Here is a 21148-nt window from a genome sequence, read left to right as displayed (position 1 = left end):
TGAGAATGATACGATACCAAAGATAAATAAATAGATAGATAAATTATCGTACATTATTATTAGTATAAGGTATGTGAGAGATTGCTTAATTTTATATGACGGCGCATCCCTGGCGCCATCTTTTAAGCTGTGACGGAACAAGATTGTGAAAATTAAACATACCTTATTTTTTCACTCACGTTAGTTATTAAGTCAAGCCCGCTCCACATTCTCGCGAGAATCTCGCGAGAACGCGAGCAAAGCACGAGAAACGAGAATGTGGAGCCTATACGAATCGAGTATTTCTCGCGTTCTCGCGAGATGTGGAGCGGGCTTCAGAAAACTTATACTTACGTTCTGAACTGTAATAAATTAGTTTTTAATCAATTCGGCAAATTAATTCAAAATGAAACATCAGTAATTAATTAAAATAGTATAATATTGCTTATATTTATCTTTAAAATTAAAAATTCCCTGATTATTATTTACATGGGTAACGTGGCTGGAGCGCTGGATGTCCCTCCGCTCATAAACGACTTTAAGAAGTCCATAGGGAACGGAAATATTATTGTTGACGTTTTCTCTGCGGATATCGTGTTTAGAGACTGCAGGTAACGTAACTGGAAGGAGATTGTAAAGTATATTAATATGGTTAAGGATTATGTTACAACATACAGAGTACTGTTTCTGGGAGCCCACCACCATCTTTTAAAAATCATTATAGTTCAGGAAAGTTTTGTTTCAATATTGTATCAACATAATTTTATTTCATACCACGACCTCCTTAAAACTGTTTTGTTTTATTCCTGGCGAGTGATGTAAAAAATGAGTAATTTGTCTATTCCTTATCCAAAACGAAACGAGACATCGAAACTAGTGTTATCTCTCTCGCACCATGGTCCTCATTGTATTCCGTCATACGCAGTTAACGCAGTTAAACAAACTTAAACCCTTATTCATTTTTCGCTTATCCATTGTATAAAACCAACTAAAATTGTCATATTTTGCTTAAAAGATAAATTTTCCGTAAATAAAAAGAATAAATAATTTCGACCCACATAATACAAACTTGCTTATTGTAATATTATAAAAACAATCTTACTTTAACGAGGTCGTGGTACGAAATTTCAACGTATGATTAAAATAATATTGTTTTAAGAGATGGGGTTACTAACCCCCCTGAGATGTTTAGTTAACAAAAGTTCGGAATTTGACAATTTCTAGTATGAAGTAATTATCAAATATCGATCTTTGGTAAGCAAAATATTGGATAGTTCGATTATTAAAAACAGACGTTAATAAAGACTCGTCGACATAATAATATTATGTATTAAAATCGTAACAATATATTTTTTTTTCGTTACCAAAACTAAATTTTATATGATTCATTATATAAGATTTCAAAAGGAGATGTTTCATTTTCGGCCATCTCATGTACACTATATCTAAAAAACACGAATAATTTGTATAATTGAAGAAAAATACACATATATTTTGATAACCTAAAGTATTCCTGTTTAAAAATATTTAAAATAAGCATTCCTCATTGAAATATTAAATATGGCGGAATACTGTCAATGTCAAGTTTTCAAAACTGTCGATGTCGGTCAGGGAACCTATGTGTACCCCACACATAGGTTACTATACTCTTTGGATGTCGGTAATTCTGTATTTCGCTGTTTTTGTCGTAAAGTTATTGTTACCTTAGTACTTTACAACCTGGCTTTTGTTTTGGGTATCCCGTCATTATTTCTGAATTTAATTAATTATTTATAATAATAATAACAAAACCATCTTTTAAATGGTATCTGGTTTTATAGATGTAAGTGACATGTCAAATTAAAAAAGAAGAAGTTGTCAATTTGATATGTGTAAAAGTGGATATATACATATTATACAACAGTGAACTCCAATGTAAACGTTGAATAAATATGTACTGATGAGAAGATTCCATTTTAATCCTGAATATGTTTCTGCTCTGTGCTGCTTACGATTTTGGAGTGATTCTACCTTACTAAGCCTTACTTGTTTACCCAGCTTATGTTTTATGGACTCTTGTGATTTTCGTGCGATCGCTGTGGATTGTGTTGACAAGGATTCAATATCATCAGGTAAAATATACATCAGTTAGTTGTATTAATCGTGAAATAATCGTTAATAATTTTAAACTAGAGAAGCTAATCTTTTTACATTTCTCTTTTTTTAGATAATTACATTAGCAAGACAAGGACATTCTTGGGATGACAAAATAATCAGTTATTATTGCAACTGCATCGCTGGGCAACGAACCTTACTCGTAGGTAGTTGCGCTCACATTATGACCATTGTTTGATGTTTGGGCTGAGCTCGTCACAGGATATTACAGAACCTGCTACATGATTGGACGAAAATATTGATAAGGGAAGATATTGAAAATGAATAAATAATGTATCTAAGTAAAATATTATCAAATGTGTACTTAAAGTTGTTTTATTTACACACTTAAATGTTTTAACTAAAATAAATTGGTATAGAAGTACATATTTTGGTATTTTTGTTTTAAGTCAAGATTTATGAAAGTAAATATAATTAATGTTTATCAAATATAGGCATTGTTTCTCAATACATACAATAAAATATTTATATATCTACTCCCATTCGCGTAAAAAATAAATTAAAAAGTATATAATGTATATAGTAAGTTAAAATAAGATGACAGATGACATTATTACGGTAATCACTACCGCCATGATGTTGTGTTGCAAGTTTAAGTGTAAATTATTGTTTTTTAAATTAAACGAACATGATTTGAAGAAAATGAACCCCTACGAATTGTTCTTTGCAAGTTTTCTTAGTTTTTAGTATAGTGTACAAAAGGTGGCCGGGAGCCCATACATTTTGAAACATCTCCTTTACTATTACTCGTTTATTATACACATTCCTTTTAGTGTATGAGTTATAAAAAATACCTGCAACGCCATGGGATTGTCGATCATTACGAGGGACGCTTCCCTGAGCGCTTTGGAGGCTTTTATCTCTCCTTCAGCTGCGATGATCTTCGCTCGAGCTTCCCGGTCCGCCTCAGCCTCGGCTGCCATCGCCCGCTGCAGTTGAAGTGGCAACCGGACATCCTTGCTATTAAAGGTTAAAATAGAGAATACTTTTTTATTGTATAGGAGTAGCAGACGAGCACGCAATCCACCTGATGGTAGTTGGAAAACCAGAAGACTACGTTGGAATGCCTTTGAAAAGAATGCCTCCCTTGCCACAAATCCTTTACCCTTCAGATCAAAACGCAACAGCATTTAATGCTGCTCTTATGACACATAAATAGGTGTGGCGGTCGTGCCACCGGAGTCGAACCACAAAGGGTTCTACCACTTTCTACTTTATTATACTATACTTACTTGTACTATAATTTTATTGGTTTTAAAGGATTTTTGAAGTGAAACTTCCAATGCACGCTTGATTTGGGGAGTAAGCTGGTGAATGTGTGACGATAGTGACGAAAAGTGCGAAGTATGTTTGTCTGTCTTTGTATAACTCTTAAATGGATAGACCCATTTATTTTTAAAGGTTACGGAGATTTTTCTTAGGTATCTTAAAATAATTTCTTCAGCTGTCTGAAAATCGACTGTTTCCAGTTGTTTTTATAATATCTAAATTTAAGAATCTTTTTCTGAAAACAATTTCTTACATCTCGACTCGTTCCACCTCGACGCCCCAGGGGTCGGTGGCCTCGTGTAAGTTCGCCTGCATCATGTGGCTGATGGCCTCCCGGTCTGATAGCAGCTGCGCCAGGTCCCGCATACCCAGCACGTTTCGTAGCGTCGTCGCCGCCAGGAGACGGGTTGACTCACTAGAATTCGAAAATTTTATACTCACTTAGTATTTGAATTATTGTGGACATACTCTTGTCCATAAAAGAAAGAAAAAGTATACAATATTTATATGGTAATAAAAAAAAACTGTAAAACAGAAAACCGACGATAGCCCAGTGGTTAATACGCGGCGTCTCAATCGATTTGTCCGAGGTTTAAATTCCAGGTTCTGCTAATTCAAAGTTATGTGTGTGTTATACTTAAATTAATTATGACTTGTGTTAACGTTGATCGAAAATATGGGCAAGACACCGGAAAGTTCGTAAAAAAGTCCTTAAACGTGTAATTCTTAGACCCAGCAATGGGACAGTAAGGGGTTGATAATGATGATGAGGACAGTAAAAAAATAACTAACGTATAAATATAAATATAATGATGCAAGGATTCATGGAAGGAAATCATGAATAAAAAATGTAGGTCACAATGCCAGTCGGTTTGAAGAAGATTTGAGCTTTCCGTGCCGGCCGGATAATTTTAACTATGTTACATTAGTTGGTCAGGTAAGGCATGGGTATTGTATTCGTATATTATCCATAACACCAACAATAAACAGAACACCATTATTTACAAATAAATCAAGAACTGTTTCCGGCACTATTCCGTTGCTACTTGTAACTTATTGCCTAAATGTTACATAAGCGAGATAATCAAAAATGCATTTATTTTGAAGTTTAATAAATCGTTTTAGCGATCACGTACCTTTAATAAATTACCTTTCACAAAGTAAATGGTAAGCGATCGCTCACCTGTAGTCTGCCACACGAACCACTGCATTGAGGGGTTCCTTGATTCTATAATACACAACCGCATCGACAGCGACCGTTACCGAGTCTCGGGTGAGGACCTGGAAATACCCAAAGTTTAGTCACATTAGTCGCCCATCCCAGTGCTTGAAATTAAGCGATAGTAAAAATACTCTACTTAACCCTATACTTGGCAGAGAATTTTATCGTAAAAAAAATATACTTTTGCTACTTCCCTGCGTTAATTGGGTTATAAGGATACTAGGAAAAATAAAATAAAAAATCTTTGAATTTCAGTTTTCAGGATATAGTATGTCTGTATATGTATGGGAAGTCTTTAAGTGCACACTGCCAGGTTCACAAGAAAAAAAAATGTGTCTTTAAATGCACACCGCCAAGTACTCACTAAACTAAGAAATAATTAAAAAACATAAAAAATATTGTTGTAATGTTAATATCTAAAATATGAAACTAGTGCTGCCATCTATGTACAACTGTGTGTAACTTTTAGTTAACAATAAATCAGTCGTTCTACTGTCTTCAAAAATGACGTGTTTTATTATAGGTTATGGGCCTTACGCTTATAATTTCGCGTTGAAAATAGTAGTTTTTTGCAATATTATCCAGTGAAAAGGACGTGATAGAATTGTATAGTGACAAACTGTTGTGATTTTGCCGTATTATCGCAGGGTATAAGATTAAGTGCATCGCAAAATGACTGCTAACTATCTTGTCAATGTACCGAAGCTTACGGGGCGCGATAATTACAGTGAATGGTGTTTCGCGGCGGAGAATTTTTTAATTCTTGAAGGCATGAAACATTGTGTCAAGACAGAATTAAATCAAGAAATAAAAACCGCAGATGACGAAAAAATCAGGGCGAAATTGATTATGACGATTGACCCGTCATTATACGTTCACGTAAAAAATGTTTCATCATCCAAAGAATTATGGGAGAAGCTGAAACAATTATTCGATGACAGTGGATTTTCACGACGGATAAGTCTACTAAGAAATTTGATTTCGATTCGCCGAGAGAATTGCAGTTCGATGACGTCTTACGTGACGCAGATTATTGATACAGCACAGAAACTCAGCGGAACAGGTTTTGAAATCAACGATTTATGGACAGGATCATTGCTATTAGCGGGATTGCCTGATCGATTTTCCCCTATGATCATGGCAATAGAGCATTCCGGCATTCCTATAACGGCAGACTCCATCAAAACAAAACTGTTGGATATGGATTTGGCAAGTCATGAAGAGAGTGAAGTTAGCGGTGCATTTGCTATTCAGTCTAAAAAGAAAAACAACACAAATTTGTCTATGGCCAGAAAAAGTAATGTTGGTAGCACTGATATGTCAAATGTCAAACAGATAAAATGCTATCGCTGTAAACAAATCGGCCACTACAAAAGTCAGTGTAAAAACGAAAATAACTTGTCAAATCAGAAAAATAAGGAGAGAATGCAATCAAATGCTTTTAGCGCAGTGTTTTTGAGTGGAAACTTCAACAAAGATGAATGGTATATCGACTCGGGCGCAAGTGTACACCTCACAACCAATGAAAGTTGGGTTATGAATGCACAATATGAACAAAACAGAGAAATAATTGTTGCTAACAATGAAAAGGTGTCAATATTGTGTTCTGGAGATGTGAAAATTACGACTACAACAGAAAATCACGATTACGACATTGAGGTACGCAACGTATTATGTGTACCAAGTCTGACCACAAACTTATTATCAGTAAGCCAATTGATAATGAATGGTAACAATATCTCTTTTAACGAATGTGGTTGCTCAGTTTACAACAAAAAGAATGACTTGGTCGCCACAGCAGCGTTAGTCAATGGTGTGTATAAGGTTAATCTGCTAAAACAACCTAATTTAGCAGCATCAGTTGTGTCAGGAGTAACATGGCATCGCAGATTAGGACACGTAAATAAAGATTATTTGAATCAGATGAAGAACGCCGTCCAAGGTATGTCACTTGATGAAAAAGTTGACATTAGCAAATCTTCCTATTCGACATGCTGTGAAGGTAAACAATTCCGGTTACCGTTCAAGAGCACTGGTCAGAGAAGCAGTAACTTACTACATATTGTCCATACGGATATATGTGGACCTATGGAGAATGTGTCTATAGGTGGCTCAAGATACTTCTTGTTGTTTGTTGACGATCATAGTCGGATGACATTTGTTTTTTTTTTAAGACACAAGAATGAGGCTTTGAAGTATTTCAAGATTTTTAAAGCTCAAGTGGAAAATGAAACAAAAAGAACAATCAAAGTATTAAGAAGTGATAATGGGCTGGAGTTCTGTAGCAAATAATTTGAAGATTACCTGCATAGTTTTGGCGTGAAACATCAGAAGACCAATCCATACACTCCTCAACAAAATGGATTGTGCGAACGATTCAATCGTACAATAGTAGAAAAAGCCAGATGTCTATTATTTGATGCAGGTTTAGGCAAAGAGTTCTGGGCTGAAGCCACTAACACTGCAGTGTATCTCCAGAATCGAATTGTGGCAGCAGCATTAAACAATAGAACCCCATATGAGCTGTGGACTGGATCTAAACCTGATATAAGTAATATAAAAATCTTTGGAAGCACTGTTATGGTCCATATTGCAAAAGAAAAGAGGAAGAAGTGGGACAAGAAGTCGTCCAAATGTATTCTCATTGGATATCCAGACAATATAAAAGGATACAGAGTATACAATCCAGAAACAAAGACTGTAACAACCAGTAGAGACGTGATCATCATTGAGAAGGAATCAAATCCTGAGCACCTCATCGAAGTGCAAGCTCAGAATGTTGATTCAGTGGGGGATAGAGAGAAGTCTGATGATCCCGAATCAAGATCTAGCCAAAGTTCGCCTGAGCAACATAAGAGTATGTCAACATCCTGTCAAAATGACTCTGAAAGTTTTTTAAACACTTTGCAGTCTGATGATGAGACATATGTTCCAAGCGATTATGAGGATGCAGACAGCACACACGAAGAGGTTCAAACGAAAAGCCCACAATCGCGGTCTACAAGGACAAGGAAGGCACCAGAGAGATTTGGGTTCTCTAACCTGTGTGTTGACAGTAAAACATATGATGATGCGGCTGGCTTGTCAGTACATGATGCCTTGAATGGACCGGAGAGGGAGCAGTGGCAGTCGGCAATGCAAGAGGAGTTACAGTGTTTTAAAGACAACGATGCGTGGGAGTTAAGTGATGCTCCAGAAGATGGTAGAGTTGTACAGTGCAAGTGGGTGCTTCGTAAAAAATATGATAGTGAGAATAAAGTTCGTTTTCGTGCGCGATTAGTAGCTAAAGGTTTTTCGCAAATCGAAGGTGTGGACTTTACGGAAACTTTTTCTCCAGTAGTGAGACATACCACTTTGAGGTTACTTTTTGCATTGTCAGTAAAACTAGGTTTAAGTACTACACATCTAGATGTAACAACTGCTTTCTTGAATGGTACTCTTGAGGAAAGTATTTATATGCAAATACCAAAAGGTTTTTCTGAAAAACCTAAGAATGGTCAGATTCTTAAACTAAAAAAGGCCATTTATGGACTAAAACAGTCGTCAAGAGCATGGAACAGGAAAGTAGATGAGTGTTTATTAAATATGAATTATACTCAATCGAAGATAGAACCATGTATGTATACAAAAATGCAAGGTGAATTGAGAACTATTGTAACGTTATATGTTGACGATTTCTTTATTTTTTCAAATGATATTTCTGAGACAAAAAAATTGAAGCAAATGTTAACTAGTCAGTTTAAAATTAAAGACTTGGGAGAAATAAAGAAGTGTCTTGGAGTAAATGTGAATGTTAATAAATCTGAGCAAACAGTGACCTTAAGTCAAAGAGATTATATTGATCAGCTGTTGCATAAGTTTAATATGAGTCAATGCAAACCTGTTAGAACACCAATGGAGCTTAAGTTAAATTTATCTAATAATAAGCATTGTATAGATAATTTTCCATATCAGCAAATCATAGGAAGTTTAATGTATCTGGCTGTATTGACGAGACCTGATATTGTATATGCAGTAGCCTTTTTAAGTAAATTTAATAACTGTTTCTCCAAAGAGCATTGTGCCTATATAAAGCGATTATTGAGATATTTAAAATATACTAGAAGTTACGGTCTGAAGTACTCAGCTGAAGGAAGCTCAATGTTGGAAGGTTTTGTAGATTCTGATTGGGGAGGGAACAAAATTGATAGGAGATCATACACTGGAATCTGTTTTACTTTATCAGGCTGTGTAATATCATGGGAAACAAAAAAACAGAAAACTGTTGCGCTGTCTAGTAGTGAAGCAGAATACATGGCAATTACAGAAGCTTGCAAAGAAGGAGTTTACTTAAGAAATTTGTTATATGAAATTACACAAAAATATTATACTATTGATATTTTTAATGACAATCAAAGTGCACAAAAGTTGACTGTTAATCCAGTTTTCCACAAAAGAACCAAGCACATAGACATTAGATATCATTTTTGTAGAGAATGTGTAGCAAATAATATTGTGAATGTTAAGTATTTACCAACGGCTGAAATGCCTGCAGATTTTTTCACCAAAAGTTTATGTTCGGTTAAACATTATAAATTTTTAGATATGTTAGGTGTGCAAATTGTTTAATTTTTAGTTTCGGCATATTATTAGATATAGTGGGGATGTTGTAATGTTAATATCTAAAATATGAAACTAGTGCTGCCATCTATGTACAACTGTGTGTAACTTTTAGTTAACAATAAATCAGTCGTTCTACTGTCTTCAAAAGTGACGTGTTTTATTATAAATATCATATATTTCGAAAATACTAAAGATAAAAGTCTCAGAAGCTATGGCATATCAAAAGTTTTGAAATATTTTAGTTGAGTTGAGAGATTAGAAGACCTCCACCAAAAAAAAACGCAGATTCCCAAATAAAGCGACTCGAAACTTTTTGAGTGGCAATAATTTTTGTTTACCACTATTCTCATGACGAAACAGCAACCAAGAATTACAAACGAAGATGTCCAAAATCTGTGAAGACAATACTAACAATGGCCTATCACATCTGTACGGTTTAAAGCGATATGTCTGTTTAGACCTTCATCCATATTTCCGTTATAATGCTGTATTGAATTTGAGCATATGACTGGACGTTATTCCACTTGTTTGAAGGTTGTGGTAAGAAGATATACTTTTCTGAGGCATTCCAGCTTAGTCTTCAAGGCTAGTGGCGCATCTATGGCCGACCTCAAGTGGGAATTTGGTCTTATCTGGGATTGATATTGCAGATGTTTTCGAGGCATCATTATTGGAGATGTTTACATTTTTGACAGAAGACGCTATTGATTCGACAGGACTTGAGTTCAGAGACGTCTTGATGAGACCTACACATCTCGAATTCATCTTTCTAAGATTTGCTGGATTCTACATCAGATTTAATTACGCAATTTGGACACCAAAGCTAGAATTTTTCGGCCTCCAGTCATCTGAAAGAAAAATATTGCAAGCTAAGGACTGGGAATTTAGTGGAAGGGGGGAAATATGAATTGCAGTCATGCATTATAACAAAAAAACTCTTTCTGAACCTTGTTTACCCTACCCCTACCTTGGGTGCAGAACCTTAGTATATAGTAGCAAAGTTGGCAATGTGCATTTAAAGACACAATATTGACAAACAGTAATAGTGTATGTCGTTGGTAGTGTGCATTTTAATGCACACATAACAAAAGTCATGAATTACTATATATTCAAAACATTATATCTCAAACTAATATCACCAAAAAAATGCATAAAGCTTGCAGAAAGTAAAATTATATAAATTTCATACATATAACTTAATTTAATTCAGATAAAATAAGATATTTAGAGAGCTTTGCGCAGGCGCTGACCGACGGCTCGCTATTTTGTTTACCACTGACAATGTGTGAACGAGACAGATATAGATTTCATTTTCTGACGTAAAGAAACGTTTGCTAAGTCGCTTTGAGTTATTATTAATAAGATTCGATGTTGCATTTTCCAAGAAAAAAATCTGATTCAAACGTGCATTTAAGTGCACAAGGTCAAGTATAGGGTTAAAGTTAAAAAGACAAAAATCGATCACGTAAAAAATGCGTTAAAAGTATGAAAAAAATATTATTGTCTGGCATTCATATCCACAAACTATTTAATGTTTAATAATTAATTTTAATATAACATATATTTAAGCCGAGTCTTTATTTGTTTCAAATATACATTAGCAGGCAAGTAGTTCGGTGAAAAAATGTGAATACAAACTGACTTATGTATTATCAAAAGGCAACCTTTTGGCACGCAGGAGTGGCAATGCCTCTATGCTTAGCTTCAGATAAAAGACGATATAATTCCTGTTCTTTTTGGAGTAGGTTGTGGATGTCCATTGGTGCTAGTGATCAATATGGTACACTGCATGCGCAATTGCCATTTTTGTACCTACAAACTAGCCATGCGTCTCGCAAAATTGTCTCACATGTAAACTGATGGGAATACAGATTTTCCCACGACATTCGAACTTGGTAAATGTCACATGCGAAACATCCCGCTCTGAGTGAATCTATTGGTTTACTGAACGTCCTATATATGTATAAATATCCTTTATCTGATACTATAAGTATATGTAACCTATTCGGACACAGTTTGACCATAAATATTAGGACATTTGTTTTTAATATGAAACTTTGTTATTCATTCATTCATAATCATGTGCTACGAACATTTTTGCGTTGGGATCACGCTGCAAAACATTACCATTTATGTGGTTTAACGGCTGACAATATAAATTGGAATACATCTCTGTATTTGAGCATGGGGATTATTTAACGCTAATAATAACGCTTTCTACACTCACAGCCCCACACTAGGATTCCCTGTATAGTGGGTGCACTGTACACACACAAAGATAATATACAAACACCCAGACCCAGAAACAGAAACCTAAATTCATCATTTAGATTTCTGTCTGGCCGGGGATCGAACCTGGGACCCTCTGCGCGTCAGACCGGTATGGTGACCGCTTCGCCACGCGGGTCGTCTCATCGTATTTTCGTAGGCTATTAGATTTAAGCGTATATACAGAACCCTCCTGTTTATATGTAGGGGTTAACAAATATATGCTTTGAATATTTAACTGAGTCGAATCCCAGTTATTTTTTCCGGTACAAACCTATTTCATTAAAAATAAATTATAGTTAAAAAGAACACGCTTTACAATTATGAGTAACTAATAAAATTAAAAAGTGAAAAATCGTAATATATAAGAAGAACATGATTGACAATTTATGTTACTGTTCTTAAAGAGTAGACTGCTTGATAACAACTATTATGGTATTTTATTGTTCTTTTCCGAAATACAGAATTAGTTTAAAAATAATGTACAAGACATGTACGTATGCATACTATGTACGTATACACACATAGTATGCATACATACTCGTACATGCATACATACATACAAGTCAAGCTAATAAAAGCGTGGTAAAAACGATTACATTTCTCAAGATTTTAAATAGCGAACGAAAATACACGTTAAAATTTAACGCAGGGGATTGAAATCCTTCCTGTCTGGAATGCATTTCAGCGGTGTGGATCTCGATTCTGGCAAGATTTATTATCGTTGGGCATCAATCGAGACTAAATGAGGCCAGATCTGCGAGTCGTCTGTTCTCGGTACAGTAATATTCGACACGTTTAAATAAACATTGTTTCGCTGGAATTATGATATTCAATTTATTTGTGTGAAAACGAATTTGTAATTTAAACGAATTTTGTAAGAAAACGGAATTAATGCTGTGGTAATTCATTTCGCTTTTTATTATTTAAATCAATATACAAGTTTTATACGAGTAGATGTTACCACAACACAATGAAAATGTTGTATATACTTAATAAAATTTAATATGTACTATTTATTTTATTATTGATATTCAATTTAAACAATTTATTTTTATAGCGTATTATAACAATTATTTTTTTCAGCCACATCAGATAATAAAGCCAATCTTGGTAAATTACGTAAGTACTTGCATAAGAATATATGTAAGAAGATAAGTATGCATTATTGTTTAATATTTGATATTTTAAGTTTAATAATAAGATGTGGAAGTATAGTAATTTTCTAAACATTGCCACCTATCTATTGTTATTATAAAAATACATTTTCTTTAATATTCGCAATATATCCTGGAGCAACAGGCAGATGTAGAACAGACTATCACATCGTATTTGGACATTCATCATATAATTCGAAATCATTTCACTATTGTTCTGAATGAGAAGTTCACGTCACTTGAAGTAACTAAAGATCGAATGTGATTCAAGCGGTATTATGACGAAACGATATTAATAGTCGTCGTATTGGCGATAAAGACAATCGGTTTACAAGAAACGTTACGTTGTTTGTACGTCGTAAAACTTTGATTGATGTTTACAGCCACATCAATTAGCCGGGGACCAGCTGAATGGGTGAACATCTGGGTTAACTGTTATCATTACCAGCCGTTTCGAGCCGTGGCTTGTCTGGAAGCCATGTGGTGTACGGTTTTGTAGTATGAGAATATTTGCAAATCCTCGCCGAGTAGACCAGAGCTTCTCAAGCTTATTTTGTTTGCTTCATAATTAATTATTTTCTTGCGCCCTTAAAAACTAAACATTTCACATCATTTTTTTCCGCTCAAATTTTCCAAACTAGAATCGCCACCATTATTACGCCGATATAATTATGACGATAATGCTTTAAATAATTAGGGCATAAAATGTGAGAAAAACATAATGCTGCCATCGCCTACTAAACCACTTCTTTACCCCAAATTTTCTTTGGGCCTTTTGCCGTCGCCATGTGGGTGCTCGTCAACTTTAAGAAGAACTGGTGCTTAGACGTTTTACGATGGCCATCAAACTAGGAAGCTTCCGGGCAAAATATTAAAATATAATTTCAACATATTGGTTCTAGGTTTTTCTGTAAAGTGTGGTCATAGATAACATTCATAGTCATTGTTTTTATTACCGACGTATACAAAGTTATAAATTAATTTAATGAGTGTGGTGTTCATAGCTCTGGTGTATCTCACACATAATTAGTTCAACTAAACGCGGTCGCTCCTTAGATGAACGAGCCATATCTAGTACTTGTTTCCGTAGTGGGAAGAGCATTAATCATCAAGTTCATTGTTTAAAAATTTAAAACAAATATAGATACCTGCTTATGGGTCTCGGTGTTTGTGTAATTTTCTAAGTGTGTGTGTCCATGTTCTTCATTTTTTTTTGTAATATAAGAGCAGACGAGCACGCAGTCCATCTGATGGTAAATGACTTATGCTTATGTAACTAAGCTGGAATGCCCCTAAAAAGCAATTCTCCTTTACAACACTTTCAACCTTCTAAACAAAACACAGCAGCGCTTAACACTGCTGTTATTAGATAGAAATAGGTGTGGCTGTGGTGCCGCCTGAGTCAAAACACAGAGGGTGCTACCTCCTTAAATACAAAAACTATAGATTAATAATATACATACAGATTGATAACACATCATACTATTTAAGAATTGAAACAAAGTAAAGAATGTTTGATGTTTGAATGAAACTACAGAAATATCTCCAGGATCTTATATTTTTGGAATTACAAAGTACTTAGCGCTGAATTTCGTTGTCTTCATCTATGTTTTGAGAAGCCACCTACGAATTCTTTACTCTTTAATCTTCCATTTATTTATCTAATCAGCCATTAGCAATCACTCCTAGATTTGTTTTCTTATTCTTGTTCATTTTCATGCAGGTATTTTGCGACTAAAGTTTTAAAGGCGTCTTATTGATACTGGTATTATTCTGCATTATTTCAGTTAACAATACAGTTACATATATTTAATAAGCAAATTTTGGATAGATTGAGTATTAATAACGGGATTTAGTCGCTCGATGTCTTGTAAGTTATCACAAAGAAACTAAAATTAGGGGTGTAAATCTGGATTGTATCATAAGTATTTAGAAATGCTCAGAGAAATGAAAAATATCTATTGTGGCCTTCGATCATTAATAAGAACATTGTGGCGGAATGATCTAAAATTTTCTAGCAGTTCATTAGTGCATCATAATACTGTCTATGGAATGTCTATGGAATTTCTATGTGAAAACCAAATTTCTGTTATCCCTGCTAGGCATTCAAAAAATATTGTGATACTGTGATATGGTATTGCATGCGATTCTCTTTATCAGAACCAGTGGGCGTTGATTATACAAAATTGTCGGCATAAAGCCAATGCATTAAGAAATGATAGATTTATTAATTCGTAATTTATGGATACATCGCCATTAATGTCACGTTTTCAGGAAATGCTTCTGATTGGTTGGAAATTTATGTCATTGATGCATTTGGGGAATTGAATTCCAAAGTTTAGTTTAGGATCCGTTCACATTTTGAAAGTGGTAAAAACATTTGTGGTTCGACTCCGGCGGCACTACCTCTACACTTATTTCTGCCTCATAACAGCAGTGTTAAGTGCTGTTAAGTTCTGTTTGAAAGGGTGTGGTAAGGAAGGCATACTTTTCCGAGGCGTTCCAGGTTAGTCCTCAGGGGTAGCGGCGCATCTATGGCCGACCTCAAGTAGGAATATCTAATCCTATCTAAGGTTGATTACAGATGTCCATGGGCGGCAGTATCCACTTACCATCAGGTGGACGGTATGCTCGTCTACTACTCCTATAGAATTAAAAAAGCATTGTCGACCCGACAGTTCGCATTATAATGACAATTAAGCTGAAAACACAAATGTTACGTGCGCCGCGCTGTCGAATTTCAGTGCGCTGGTGTAACCCACGGCGCCGGAGAATTCTACGGCGCCGTAATGTTTTATGTTTTCGGCCTAATCAACGAGAATATCGATCTTATCACTTTGTGCATGAAGGTCCGTCTGTGGGCAATCGATAAATTAGTTAAGGGAGGCTTATGCTCTCTATAGTAGCAGTGTATAGTTGAAGTCTCTGGGTTCAAGTAAACGGAACTGGCGTAAAACTATTTAAATTGTAGGCTTAGTACCTAAATTAAGAAAAAAACATCTACTTATAGTAAGACTAAATTATTAAAATAGGTATTTAAATTCATCATCATCATCATCATCATCAACCCATTACTGTCCCACTGCTGGGCACGGGTCTCCTCTCAGAATGAGAAGGGTTAGGCCATAGTCCACCGCGCTGGCCAAGTGCGTATTGGTAGACTTCACATACCTTTAAGATTTTTTTTTATAAATCTCTCAGGTATGCAGGTTTCCTCACGATGTTTTCCTTCACCGTTTAAGCAAGTGATAATTAATTTCTAATACACACATAAATTTGAAACTCAGAGGTATTTAAATTGTTTTCATTTAATCCTTAGGCGGAGTAATATATTTACTACCTTGTGTTGTTCTGTTCAAGATGATGTCCATTACTGTTATTCTTGTTCCCTGTTCTTATATACCGACTGAAAATACGACTATATACCCAAAAAGGTTTTACATAAAATTGTTTACTAACCTCTTGTGGTGGTACATTGAATGACACTGTACGAAGATCAACTTTTCTGTATGTGTCAATGCAAGGTAGGACAAAGAAGAGACCAGGTCCCCTGGCGCCACCCTTTCTTAGCCGACCAAGACGGAATATGACAGCTCTCTCGAATTCTTGAACCACCTGAAAATACACGTAATTGAGGTATGGCTTTATATGTGTTTATAATATAGGAATAGCAGATGATCATGCAGCCCGCCTGTTGGTAAGTCGCTACTGCAGCCCATAGACATGTGTAATCATCCCCAGATGAGATAAAGTTCCTACCTGAGGTCAGCCACAGATGCGCAGATACTCCTGAGGACTGGCTGGAATGCCTCTGAAAAAGTACCTATGCCTTTTTTACAGTACCCTTCAAATCAGAACACATTAGCGTTTATCATTGCTGTTATTAGGCAAACATGGCGGTAGTGCCGCCCCATATGCATGTAATTATCATGATACACACTACATGAGTTTTTACACATGAGGTGAATCCAACAAGATGACATGACGGATGTTTTAGTAGGGGTCGTTGGATTCGTCTAAATTTTGAAGGTAGTAGAAGTCTTTGTGGTTCGATTCCGGCGGCACCACCGCCACACCTATTTCTGCCTTATAACAGCAATATTAGGCGCTGCTGTGTTCCGCTTTAAAGGGTTTGGTAAGGGAGACATACTTTTCCGAGGCGTTCCAGCTTAGTCCTCAGGGGTAGCGGCGCATCTGTAGGTAGAAATATCTCTATGTGGGGTTGATTACAGACGTCCATAGGCGGCAGTAGCCACTTACCATCAGGTGGACTGCATGCTCGTCTGCTACGCTTATATTATATATATAGAAAGTGACAGGCTAGACATCTACATTACTTTTCAGTTAATTAGGTATTTTAAAGCATTCATGTTTTTTGTTTTAATAATAATTTCTAGTTGAAGGATATTTTGACCGTGAGGCATAGTAAAATATGGTACAGTATGTTATGCAGCAGTTCCGACGTTTTATAGAAAACAAGCGATTCGCGTAAATCTATCGTCAAAACATAAAGCTGTTAGCACGCCTGTATAGCATTTGTTAACTGTTTACCAACGTGAAGTACTCAGAATTTTTCAAATGCGATTACTCAGTCTGTTGTATTATATTTTGGGAACATTAACAATTTTGTAGGTAACTTACTGACTCGCTTACTAAACTCTTAAAGTGTCCGATAAACATGATAGGTAAAAATGTATCAACATATTGCTTTTAAAATCAATGCTATTATTGTTTAGTCTTGTGACTAGTGTTGAATTTCGAAATATTCTAACTTACTTTTCAGAGCAGCAATATATGCATCTGTGACCGATTGATGTGAACAGCTACAATTTGGCCTGTATTTGTGTTTGTTTCTTCCGTTTCATAAAAAGTATATTGCTACGAGTACATTCAAACTGCTAATATTTTGGATTTAAATAATAATAACAATAATTTACATTGTAAACTTACCTTAAAACATTCAAACAATGAAAACGGAAACGTAATGATGACCAGTAGAAAAGACATTAATGTGGCAAATCTCTCAACGCACCCCACGGCTTCAGGATTCGCTGTTAAAAAGGTTATATAATAAATTAACAGTTTAGCTAAACTAAAAGGCGTTTGCCTGTCGCGCGGGTTTATGCCCCCAAGTGCAACATTATACATGAATTAGCTCACTGTTGTCTTTTCGCGACTTATGTGTGTGCTGTGCGTAGATAACCATAGGATAAAAGTGCCAAGCGTGCAGGTGGGTCGCATGCATACGAGTAAATATGCGCGACAGGAAAAAGGCCCTGATGGCAAAGTATAAGTATCTATACTTATTTATACCCACTGTGCTGTCGGCAAGTAGAACACTTTTCCTGTCGCATGTATTACGCCGCACGCGCGTTCTTCTCACGCATTAATTACCTCACTGCAGAATCTTGGCAACACATATGTAGGTATGAAACTATAGTATGCAATGCACGCATGTGGGTGGGACGCGCGTGAGGGCGTTAACACGCGCGACAGGAAAACGGTACTAGTGACTGTAGGCTAATTAAATAATAATTTCACTCGCATAATTTCCATTAAAATGAAGCGAGTCAAAAGTCGTTTATGCCGCGATTAAAAAATATTAATCATTAGAAAGTTGTAAAAACGTTTGAGCGATGTAATTGCACTAATAAGTTATCAAAATTCTGATTGGGTTGATGATTGGAAATCTCAAGTATGTAAGCAGATATGTTTAATTAAAATAGGCAATTACTTATTATACGTATCTTATTTTGAAAAATATTCAAATTTAATACTTATAGGTAGGGTTGAAGCTAATTTCCTTATAATAGATACTGTTTATGTCTTTTTATTATATATTTCATAAGTGATATATAATTTATATTTTTATGACATTTGTATTACCAGTTATAAATTATCTTATTACTCGTTAGTCGGCGATGGTGGCACAGCTCCCTCACACGTTAGAATGTGCAGATGCCTGAATGATCCAGAGCTAAATATCATTATTTTTAGTTACGATTGCTTTCATTCATCTCTTTAGCTTTCTTGATTTATGCTGATTTAGAATTATACTCGTAGCAATCCGTTTAGAGTGCAGACGTTATTTTATTTGTGTGTATAAAATATACTGTGTTATGTGTGAGTGTAGACGCGCAAATATTTTGTTAATTCTTATAAATTTTAAGCATAATTTAGATTGATTTATTTAGTTGTCACCTTACTATTCAACTTGTCAAGGTACTTACGCATTTGAATTGTGATTGCGCAAGAGGTACCCGTATCGCAATCTAAAATATGTAAACGCACAAATTAAAGGTTACTCGTCAAATGATCAATTGAATGTATACAATGTTTTGTTTACTCACGACTGGGAACATTATCGCGCCTAGAACTCACTGTTCTCAACTCGGTGCGCATATTGAGCGCTCGCTTATCGTAATATACCGGTAGCTCAAAACAAAAACATTAGGGAGCTCATAACAGTGTAACTCGGCTAACAATCGCGGACTGCGCTGACTAACTTACTGTCAGGGAGACCGCGTGTTTACGCGACCCAAAAACAACACAGATTCCAACTAAAAATATCAATTACAATGCGATGATCCGCAACAATTCGACACCACGGACAAGTAGGTATAATTGACGTATTAGTTTCGTTTAGTCAAAATTTATTTACGTATTTCAAGGTAGCACTCCACTTCGCCCGAGTCCTTGTCGTAACAACCGAAATCCATGTGGGAACGTTCGCGCAATGCGGAGCGCATTGACTGATTTAGCGAATCAATCAATCTATAAGTGTTCGGGTGTGATCTACCCGGTGTCTATATTGAAACTAAGAAGGTGCGAACCAAGGAATATCAGGTTGTGGTAAAAATAAATAAATAACGCACTTTCTACCATGTCGACGAGCGGGCGCGGGCGCGCTCCGACCAGCGATGCTCCAAATTGAGGGATTTGGGTATTTCTGAAGCGGTTCAGCCTCCTCGAGTTGGTACTGCATGTAAGGATGTTTAGATAATATCCAGGCTAATATTAGAGCTCCTGTTTGGTATACGATATTCATCATTATCACGAGATATGTACTTACAATTGTATAATTGTGTGACTGACTAAGCGTTGAGCTTTATGTCCTGCTTACGCGTTGCGTTGTTTTGCCGTTCAATGATAAATAAAGAAGTTACGATTTTCAAAATAATTTTAAATGTAGGTAAATAAAATAGAGACAAGTGCGTATCTACATTACCTATTCATTTTTCATATTATAAGTACTCTTAGTAAATTATCATCAGTCATCAGTGATTAATCATTGATCTGATAAACCCACCACATACTATTTATTTGAATTTGAAGACCTTAGCACGAGTATCTATAAGTTACTTATATTACAAATACCATGTAGAATATTCATACGTTTATATTATGATGTTGAAGGGTACCTAACTACATTAAATTACAGACGTAGTTATCAAATAGACCTACGATAGTACTACATTATATTTTTACTAACTTAAAATTAAAACTGTAATTTGATTTTACGGTACTATATAGATTATTAAATTGTTAAATTATTAAATAAATAAAAAAATATATATTTTATTGTTATAATATTATGAACAATCCTGGTTTCGTTTGTAATTGTTTTTTCCAATTGAGCAAGGTGTATTGGTACAAAGGTACATTGGAAAATGTTTTGTCGACTGAAACATAGATAAGTATAGATATCACACCGCCTTGTAATCGAAGGAAGCCACAAATGGCTGACACACACGTAAAATGGCTGACTTTTTTCCCATTACTTCTCCGAATGTCATGGTGTAATTTACGTGGAACAATAGTTAATAATATAACTAATCTATGGACTGAAACCGAGATGGTCATCGACGTAAAGGCAAATAGTTTTATAGATTTTCTGGTATAGTTAGAAACAAGCTGTGCCTGCGAGCTGCGACTTCATTCGCGCGGATTCGGAATATAACGACACTTGTACAACGCCATCTATCAAGCTCACGCAACAAACCTGCATATTGAAATTTTCTGCTTCGTTATGCAATGTTAGAAAAATCTCCTGACTTTAAATTGTAATAACTTTTGATACAATTAATTAATTTGATTGCATTAAAGACTAAGAAAGTCAAGATCCTCGTACGTACAAGGAATCATGTTTAGTACATGACATTGAATTCAATATAGAAGCTTTAGCTTGATAAGATTTCAAACACAAAGAAACTTATAAAAAATGCTATAATTACTCATTCTCAGTTCTGCTAACTACATCTTTGCAAACACATTCGAAGTACATACACGTGAAACTCATTTCTTATTTTATGTACTCGATCATCTTTTAGGTGTCTATTTAGTTAGCATCTCTATGTTGTAGGATAAAGGAATATGCGTAGGTTACCATACAATCCCTTGATTGCGTTACGTAATTTTCTCGTTGTTCATTGTACTAAAGTCAATTGAAATTTAACAAAATCCCACGACCATAAACAAGGAATAGAGAATTTCATTG

The 21148-nt window shown here is 35.4% G+C and overlaps 1 protein-coding gene across 7 annotated transcripts; it reads right to left on the bottom strand.

Moving 5' to 3' along the window:
* Window positions 1–397: 397 nt before the first annotated feature.
* LOC140751024 (band 7 protein AGAP004871) lies at window positions 398–19645 on the bottom strand. Of its 7 annotated transcripts, none has more exons than XM_073084830.1 (8): window positions 19313–19440; window positions 18882–18923; window positions 17602–17702; window positions 16111–16266; window positions 4586–4683; window positions 3656–3817; window positions 2928–3093; window positions 398–599 (listed from the first exon to the last, which is right to left on the bottom strand). In XM_073084830.1, the coding sequence occupies exons 1-8, from the start codon at window positions 19398–19400 to the stop codon at window positions 465–467; spliced, it is 948 nt and encodes a 315-aa protein (XP_072940931.1). In that variant the 5' UTR covers window positions 19401–19440; the 3' UTR covers window positions 398–464. The 7 variants fall into 7 exon arrangements, with proteins under 7 accessions (XP_072940931.1, XP_072940925.1, XP_072940930.1 ...); XM_073084824.1 differs by lacking the exon at window positions 19313–19440 and adding an exon at window positions 19002–19274; XM_073084829.1 differs by lacking the exons at window positions 18882–18923; window positions 19313–19440 and adding an exon at window positions 19527–19645.
* Between the last annotated feature and the right edge of the window lie 1503 nt (window positions 19646–21148).

This window comes from Epargyreus clarus, unplaced genomic scaffold (assembly GCF_041222505.1).
Source record: "Epargyreus clarus isolate Ecla_fem2 unplaced genomic scaffold, WU_Ecla_fem_2.2 ptg000021l, whole genome shotgun sequence".
NCBI lineage: Eukaryota > Metazoa > Arthropoda > Insecta > Lepidoptera > Hesperiidae > Epargyreus > Epargyreus clarus.
The sequence above is the reverse complement of the archived record's forward strand: the minus strand, read 5'-3'. Positions and strand labels throughout refer to the sequence as shown.

Excerpts from the sequence above, each read along its gene's own strand:
- LOC140751024 (XM_073084830.1), bottom strand. The coding sequence starts at position 19,400 with ATGCGCTCCGCATTGCGCGAACGTTCCCACATGGATTTCGGTTGTTAC. Across the intron at positions 18,924-19,312 it reads GGAGTGCTACCTTGAAATAC|ATTGCGATACGGGTACCTCT; the intron begins GTAAATAAATTT and ends TACATATTTTAG. Across the intron at positions 3,818-4,585 it reads GTTCGTGTGGCAGACTACAG|TGAGTCAACCCGTCTCCTGG; the intron begins GTGAGCGATCGC and ends TTCGAATTCTAG.